Source organism: Gossypium raimondii, chromosome 3, assembly GCF_025698545.1.
Source record: "Gossypium raimondii isolate GPD5lz chromosome 3, ASM2569854v1, whole genome shotgun sequence".
NCBI classification, from domain to species: domain Eukaryota; kingdom Viridiplantae; phylum Streptophyta; class Magnoliopsida; order Malvales; family Malvaceae; genus Gossypium; species Gossypium raimondii.
The window spans coordinates 28457470-28466446 of NC_068567.1; the positions used below are offsets into that span (position 1 = coordinate 28457470).

At 32.5% G+C, this 8977-nt stretch overlaps 1 protein-coding gene across 1 annotated transcript; it reads right to left on the reverse strand.

Moving 5' to 3' along the window:
* Positions 1–490: 490 nt before the first annotated feature.
* LOC105795793 (uncharacterized) lies at positions 491–1723 on the reverse strand. The gene is made up of 4 exons (XM_012625450.1): positions 1388–1723; positions 1093–1210; positions 908–996; positions 491–556 (listed from the first exon to the last, which is right to left on the reverse strand). Exons 1-4 carry the CDS (start codon positions 1721–1723, stop codon positions 491–493), a joined length of 609 nt encoding a protein of 202 aa, XP_012480904.1.
* Between the last annotated feature and the right edge of the window lie 7254 nt (positions 1724–8977).

Below are 8977 nucleotides of genomic sequence, written 5' to 3' on the forward strand. Positions count from 1 at the left end.
ACAATTGCATGAAGAATAGGCTTGGATTTGGTCACTTTTACACTCACACGACCTTGGAAACGAGTTGTCACATGGCCGTGTGTCACACATAGGCAGCCTACACGGGCGTGTGCCCTGAGCGTGTTAGGTGCGTGATTCACACGAGCGAGTACATGGGCTAAAACACGGGCGTGTGAGCCAAGTCAGTGAGGTACATTGATGAGCACAGGACACACGGCGTGTGACCCCTGTAGGTAAATTTTTTTTGTTTTTCCTAAAATGTTCTGATTTGTTTCGATTTGGTCCTTGATGGCTCGAAAGCTATTTTTAAGGCCGCATATGCTCAATTTACGACCCATAAATGCATGATTTATTCCATTTTGAATTTCTTATGTATTTATTAAATTAATTTGAAAATTAATTACTACTGGCTATAAAGTGTTCCATTTAGTACGGTATTACTCCGTAACTCTATTCCGACAACAGAAACGGGTTATGGGTGTTACAAAAGTCAAGTAACATCATCATTTGACAAGGAAGAGAAAACAATTGCAGCATCACCAGTAATTGTAGAACCCTGTAAAACATATAACTTGGCAATTTTTCTCTACCCTTTCATCACAACGAGGGAACCTTTGGAAATCTTCAAAACCCCACTTTCGGCTGTGTATTTGTACCCTTTTGAATCTAAAGTACTCAATGAAATCAAATTTCTCTTCAATTCTGGAATATTTTGTACATTACTAAGTGTTCTAACAACTCAATCAAACATCTTAACTTTAATCGTTCCAACACCTGCGATTTTACACGAAGCATTATTTCCTATTAAAACAATACCTTTAAACATTGTTTCATAAGTTATAAACCAATCTCGGTTGGGGCTCATATGGAAGGTGCAGCCAGAATCAAGGATCCACTCCTTGCTCACTTTAGAATTGTTGGCAGAAGCAACTAGGAGTTCACCATCGCTGTAGTGTTCTACAACATCAGTTTCACCAAATTTTTCTAGTTGTTTTCCTTTTTGATTCACAGCCTCCCTTTTGATCTTGTTCTACAACTTATAGTACTCAAATTTAATGTGCCCTTTCTTCTTGCAGAAATTACAGGGTTTACCTCTATTTGAAGATCTTGATCTACCCTTAGATTTACTGCGAGGATTCTTTTCCTGTGTTCTCCCATGATCATCATCAGTATTCCATTCTTGTCTCCCACAAACAATAAGACCCTCCCCCTAAGAGTCAGATTTAATCACAAGATGCTTCATCTTGTCATACGAGGTCAAAGAATCATAGACCTCATCAACTGTGAAAGATTCATAGCTATAGAAAATCGTGTCTCTAAAGGTTGAATAGGACGGGGACAACGAACAAAGTAGAATCAACCCTAAATCTTCTTTATCAAACCGAACCTCCATGGCCTCTAGGTTCAAAATAGTTTCTTTAAATACAGTTAAGTGTCCGTGCACATACGCTTCTTCTAAACAATGAGCATAAAGATGTTGCTTCATATGTAACTTACTCATCAGGGTTTTTGACACACATAGCTGCTCTAGTTTTGCCCATAATGCAATAGCGATCTTCTCCTTCATCAGATCCTGCAAAAATTTATTAGACAAATGCAAATGTAATTGCTTCAAGGCCTTTTGATCTTTACGCTTCTTCTCTTCATCTGTCAATGTCGAATGTATCTTATATATCCCCAACAGGACATCTTCCAAATTCATCTGCGCAAGAATTTCTTGCATCTTTATCTACCATAATGCGAATTTGGTGTTGCGATCCAACAACGAAATTTCATACTTCAATGACGCAATTATCGTGATCAAGATAAGCAACTTGGAAAGCTCTGATACCAATTTGAAAAAAATAGAATGTTAATAATGGCAAGAAAAGAGAGAAAAATAGAACACACAAATTTTATGTGGAAACCCTTTCGGGAAAAAACCACGGACAGAGGAGAAAAATATCCTCTATGTCGAATTTGAATAAATAAAAGGAGTATAGATTGCATCTATTTAGAGGTTTAGAAAACCTTATTCTAATCAACATCTAATAGAAGTAATGTAGTAAGGTTGAAACACATTATTCAAATCAATATCAAACAGAGGAAGTAAACTTCTATATGGATTCTTCTTATGCAGCCTGTATTTAATTTTAATAAGAATTTGGGTCACAACTCTAACAAATGGTATTATAAAGGCTTCTAAAATTGAATATGATGTCATTTATTTAGCCAAAAAATACAAAATATAAAAAAGATTGACTCAATCAAATTTTATATTCATTTAAATTATTTTCAAAACCCAAAATGTAAAGAAAATTATATTACGGAATTTTTTTTCTTATAATGGGAAAAGCTATGTCAATAAACAAAAGAGATAAAAAAACACAAAGAACCAAAAATTTTGCTTATGTTATAAATATTATTATTATAAGTGTATGTTCATCAAGATAATAAATTGATATTTTAAGACTCTAATATTCATTAAGAATAGAATTTTATTTCATTTATATTTTTATATCTATAAATATCCACTTCAGAGAAGCATTGGTAATATACCTATTGATTAATCCTAACCACTTGCCATTCATCTACTCCACAACTTTCAACATAATAGGCAAGGAAATTTATAAAATCAACCAATATCTATTAACATATATCCCCAAATGATCAACTACCTTAGAGTTTTTAATAATACACACCAAAAAATTATATAACAAGTTCATCATTCTAGAATGTTCTTGGCACTATTTTTTTAGACATTTTAGTAAAAAATAGGTTTCTTTATGAAAAATATTTACTTTAAGGTTTATTTTAAATTATTTTTTATATTATGCATAATATTTGGATGATTAAAATTTTATTTCTTTTTAAAATCATGGATTGAACACCATGCATATTGTTTATCTAATATATTGATTTATTGATATTCCTTTTATCTTTTTTTAAGTAATTTTATTAGCTTATAAATATTCTTCTAATGTTTTTTTAGTGATAATCATGTCAAACATTGCAAAACTCGAGTTTACAACTCTTGATATAATTGGGAAAAGTTGTTTATCATGGAGACTTGAAGTTGAAATTCATCTAAGTGTTAAAGGTCTTGGAAATACAATGGTACAAAAGTAATGAGGAATCTAATCAAGATAAAGCCAAAGCCATGATTTTCCCCTATCATCATATTTATGAAGGTTTGAAAGTAGAATATTTGACCATAAAGGAACCGCTTGAATTGTGGAATAATATGAACAAAACATGTGACCATAAAAAAATAATTATTCCCAAAATTCGTTATGATTGGATGCACAATTAGTAAGAGAGTACAACTCTGCATTATTTAAGATAAGATCTCAAACAAAATTGTATGGAGAGAAAATTACTGATGCAAACTTAGTAAAGAAAACTATCTCAACCTTGCACTTATCTAATGTGCTCATATAGTAGCAATATCATGCAAAGGGTTTTAAAAAATACTCTAAATTAATCTCATGCCATTTGTTGGCGAAGAAAATAATGAGTTATTAATGAAAACCATAAAAGTCATCCCACTAGTTCTGCTTTATCCCCAAAAGTGAATGTGGCAATACACATTATTTCCAAAAGTGAAAGAAATCATGGTCATGGTCATAATAATGGATGTGGTCGAAGATGTAATAATCATTGTTGTCATGGTGATAATATTAACCACCAAAAGAAGAATAATATTAAAAAGAAAATAAAGGTGGTTTAATCATCTTACAAAGCTAAATTAAGCCATTGGTCGATATGGTATGAAAGACATTAGTATCGTACTTGTCATACACTTGATCATCTTGCAAAGCTAAATTAAGCCTCTATCAAAAAAGAAAAGAAAGAATGTTAAAACAAATTTGACATATCAAAATGATAACCTAGAGGCCAATTTTGCACACAGCTGATGATCTTAGTTATAGAATTAAAGCAAAATCTATTTGCAATACTGATTTAACCCACTTGGATGTGGAAGACTTTCTTTTAGAATGACGGTGTAAAAGTTAGGAATGAAAAGAACATTTTGAATTATTATTTTTCTATTTAAACATTTGAAATATTGTTTTCGGGAAAAAAGTTGTATTTCCATGTTATTCAGTTTTAGTATTTTTTTTTGGCTAAAGTGTTTTTTTTTCTTGAACATCCCTTATTGTGTATTTTATTTATGAAGAGAATAAAATTTCCCAATTCTTTGGTTGGTCCCGCGATCAAGAATGGAGATATATGTCTTGTAGACTATGCAACAGTGCATACAATATTTAAAGATAGGAAATATTTTTTTCAATTAATAGCAAATGATGCAAAAGCTAATACCATACCTAGTAGTGCAAAACTAATTGAAGGCTCCAGAAGAGTTACGATATTATTACCCCTATTGGGATCTAGTGCCCTTAGTGTAATATTTTTTTCTATATGTATTAGTATTTTTTGAATAAATTGGTTTAACAAAATATCCATCAATTTAATTAATATCTTTGTATATCGTCCTCAATCGTTTTTGCATGCAAAGCAAAATGAAAATAAATATTAGCTCACTAATTATCTATTAACTAATACTAAATGATATTACATGGTCAAATTGTGATATGGAAAGACAACTTATATTAGTAGGAAATCTAAACACATCCTTAGTCTAATCAAAATTAAGAAAATTAATTGGAAAACTAATATATTGTCTATCAAGTCAAATTACAAGATACCTTGTCTTGGATATCGAAGTTGAAGACTCCTAAAAGATAGAGACATAGATGTGACTGAAAAGACTGACAGTACATCGGAAAAGAACCAAGTAGAATAGATCCTAGATTCATTTATAGATCCATTCACTTGTGACGTTCATAATGTGGCATACCTTAATCTTGAGTGGATGATAGACTATGTACGTGTGACTCGTATATTTTGAAGTAAATGAAAGACCGAGTTCAAACAGTTAATGAACTAAAAGCTAGTGAATTGGGTATATGACTTCTGGAATATGTAGCATAATTCCACAACAGTGGAATTCATCGCCCAATTAAAGGGTAAATGATATCTTCTCATCAGCATTACATAATAGATGAAAAGTAACGTGGCCACAGGCCATTTGTCTTAGTGATAAATGATTTAATTACTGTTTTTTGTAATTGACTTTTCATGAAGGAAGATGCAATGGTTACCATGAGATAAAATAGGATTATATTGGAAAAACGAATTTATCCCAAAGATATTAAGGATATCCTATGAGGGTAACATACTTATAACAAGGTCATTGGACGAACACTCCATAAGTGGCTTTCATAATAATATATGATAAAGGAGACCTGAGTCACGATACTTTAGTAGAATGGCTTTGTCATTAAATAATGTGGTAATTAATAGGCGAAAATCCAAAATGTGGGGTGTGCCTCACATTTATTGGACATGTTACAACCACTTTAGACGAGAATTGACGAGCAACCAAAGAAGTGCCAAAACAGGCCCGACCTTGGGACGAGGAGCATCGACTTGTCAAGACGACACGAAGGACAACGTTGTTACAAGGCGAATGGGACGTTGTGACGTTAAAACATGTTCTCCTATTTGGCAGCCGTGTTTTAGACTTCAAGCTAGACTTCTTCTCTCAATTAGACTCTGATTATTCTAGATATATTTTAATATGATTCGAACTCTAATCTTAGCCTATTTAAAGGGGCATTATATCCCTGTTTTGATATGCCAACTAAAAAAAGGGCTTTTCTTTATGGGCGACAAGATATAGTCGCATTTGGGCTTTGGTGAGAGTTTCGTGTTAAGTATTGAGGGTGTTTTATACCCCTTTTGTGAGTGCCTTATGAGATTTAGGGTTTTTTTTACTGGTTTGATCTTTCAAATTTTAATCTTTGTATTCAAGGTTTTGGTTAATGTACGTTTAGTACATTTAGGTTTATTTTCTCCATATTTTACTCTCGTTTTGTTTACTCATATAGTGAAAATTTGAAGCCTTATTTCCAGTGGTTTTTCCCTCTTTGAGGGTTTTCCATGAAAAATATTTGGGTTCGTTCTTCGCCATTTTCAGTATCTCGTTATTTAAATGGTTCGTTCCCCAACACAAAACTTAATTACAAATTATTTTAGCCCTAATTATATATGTCTAAATGGTCCCTCTACTAGCTTGAGATAAACAAAAATGAATTGCATTAGAACCAAATAATATGGAATGAATGAAAACACTAAAGTAAGAGAAATATATCTCATGTATCAAGATTTGCAATAAATGTGATTTCTTGCTAAGTACAAAATGACTTCAAAATTAATGTAATATTTTTGAATTATTATTTAATTAATTATAATTAAATATTTGGAGTTCAAAATAGCAATTAAATTAATTAGTCAATATGGATTTGTTAAATAAGACAATTAAATATATTTTCACATAGATTCTAATATGGTAAAGTTGCAATGACTTTAACGGAATTAGAATTGGGTTAAGAAGCTAATTTAATTAATTTAAATAAAATTAAATAAATACTATTTTGGGCTAGTAGAAAATGAATATTGGATTGGGTAAGTTATAGGTGTTGGATTAAAGTCCAGGAAACGACCCAATACAAGAAATGCCCAACTTAGTCCTATATCATGTAAGGGGTGATCTGCCACAATTTGTTTTAGAAGATTAAACTATTTTCCGTACCTAATGAGCTCATAGGAAAGCAATTTAGATATGTTTTTATTTAGTTTTCATTTTTAGTTCGTAGATAATATAATGAGCAATTTTGACTATTTATATAACCATGTTCAGTGAGTGTGTAGCACACTATTCGGAGGCATGGAGACAGTAGACTGCTCACTTTGCAACACGGAGCTAGGATGTCACAACACAACAAAAGAAATATCATAGGAGCAGTTTGCCTTCAGTGTCACGACACAACCCTGAAAACATACCCAAGCTAGTAAATTGCCAATTGTGTTGTGACACAAGCCAAAGGGTGTCACAACATTGATTTGACAAGATCAATTAATGAAGCAAGGGTGTTTCCATCCACACAACAAACTTTAACACCAAAAAGTTAGTCGAATTAGGTCAAGGACAGATGGCCAACCCTAGGCCTATACATAGGATTACTCTGCTCAGTTTACAAACAGTTCCTACTTAGTTTAATTTTCCATTTCTTGTTTAGTTTTATTTCTAATTGTAATTTATGTTTCTTTTCAATTATAATTCTAGTTTAGTTTTTATTTCATTCTTCAAGGAATTTAGATTATGGATTCACCAAACTAGTTCAATGGATTACCGTTCACGCTACTATTAATATATCATGATTTTTCTCATCTCTTCTCTTGAATTTTTTTAATGTTTATGTCTTTAATCAAGTTCATGATTTATGTTAAATCCATGGTAAACTAATTCAATAATGGGAGATTAACGACTGGATGTAGGATTAATTAGTTTCTATGTAGGGTTTCTTAGCGGATTAGCTGGTTGGGGTAGGAATAACTAAAAACCCTAGGCTTGATTAGGGGCGAAGCCAATAATTTTTTTTAGAGGGGTTGAAATTAAATTGTAATTTTTACGATAGTAAAAATGTAATTTCACCATTTGAATGTCCTATATTTTTATAATTTTTAAAGGATTAAATCAAAATTTTATCATTTTTAAGGGGCAAAGTGTAATTTTAAATTTTAAAATTTTAAATGGCCTAAATGGAAAATTTTCCATTTTAGAGGGGGTCGGTGCCCCTGCCAACCCCCTCGATACGCCCCTAGGTTGGATGAGCCTAGGAAGTCATATAGGTGGGAATAAACCCAAGATTGATATTGCATATTCGTGAAAACCTTACCCCAATCTGGTCTGAACTATGAGGTCAAGAGATAAGTAGTTCTTACCGACTCATTAGGTTAGTGGAAGGTCGAGAGGCCCTACTAAGTTAATGACTAGTTCATTGGATTAGACCCGAAATAGGAATTAATTATGAACACTGAAACAAGTTAGTCTTCTGTCATTTATATCTGATTAAATCTATAATTTGTTTTCCCCGGTTGTTTTAATGTTCTTTTATTAGTTAATAAAATAGCTTTTATCGCTACCCTAGGATTTATTGTAATATAGTTTAATTAAATTACTAACCGTTAACATAGAAATTAGGATTAGTTTAATCTTACCTCCCTTAGGTACGATCCTTGGAGTACTTCCCTGCTTCATTGTATAACTATATTACAACTTGGCCCGTATACTTGAGGAAACCACCTAACACTTATGTTTGGTTGCAGTATTCACACTTTAGACGTTAGTACGTCTGGTGGTGGTCAAGTTGTTAGCTTCGTTGCCAGGGAGGCAACGTCACTGAATTTATTTTAATTTTTGCCTTTAATAAGATAGCTAGGAAAAAATTGTAAATTATAAATACGATTTTAATCTTTATTTTTATTTTCTTCTACTAACGTTTTTAATTTTCTTTATGGTTTCAGTGTATGACTCAAAGTAAGGACACACCTCTAGAGCTAGCTACTGATCCAGAAAGAATTATATGCCAAAATCGTCGACAGCAACAACAACAGATGATAAATAACCCACCCTGCTATGATTAATCCACCACGCGATAATCCACTTTTCGACGAACATAACTTACAAGATCTACCAACACCACCACTACAATTATCGATAGAGCCACCAATGGCTTGAGAGGAGCACACGCTGAGAGACTATGCGCTACCAAACCTTGACACAGTACAAGGAAGCATCACAAGGCTGACCAAAACAATGAACAATTTTGAGATAAAGCCGGCCATGATCCAGATGGAGAGAGACTATGATGGAGGAGCCAAATCAACACTTAAAATAGTTTCTTTAACTTTGTGACATTTTTAAAGTTAATGGGGTCACTGATGATGCTATTCGTCTTTGGCTATTCCCCTTCTCCTAAATAGATAACGCTTTCTCTTGGTTAGATTAGCAGGCACCAAGATCTATAAGATATGGAGCAAACTTGCAGAGAAATTCTCGTACAAGTTCTTTCCTATTAGCAAAATGGCC

Bases quoted from the DNA above. Each gene is read 5' to 3' on its own strand.
- LOC105795793 (XM_012625450.1), bottom strand. From the start codon at position 1,723: ATGCAAGAAATTCTTGCGCAGATGAATTTGGAAGATGTCCTGTTGGGG. The intron at 1,211-1,387 runs GTTCGGTTTGAT...TCTGACTCTTAG, and splicing joins TGAACCTAGAGGCCATGGAG to GGGGAGGGTCTTATTGTTTG. The intron at 557-907 runs GTGAGCAAGGAG...TATGTTTTACAG, and splicing joins CTTCTGCCAACAATTCTAAA to GGTTCTACAATTACTGGTGA.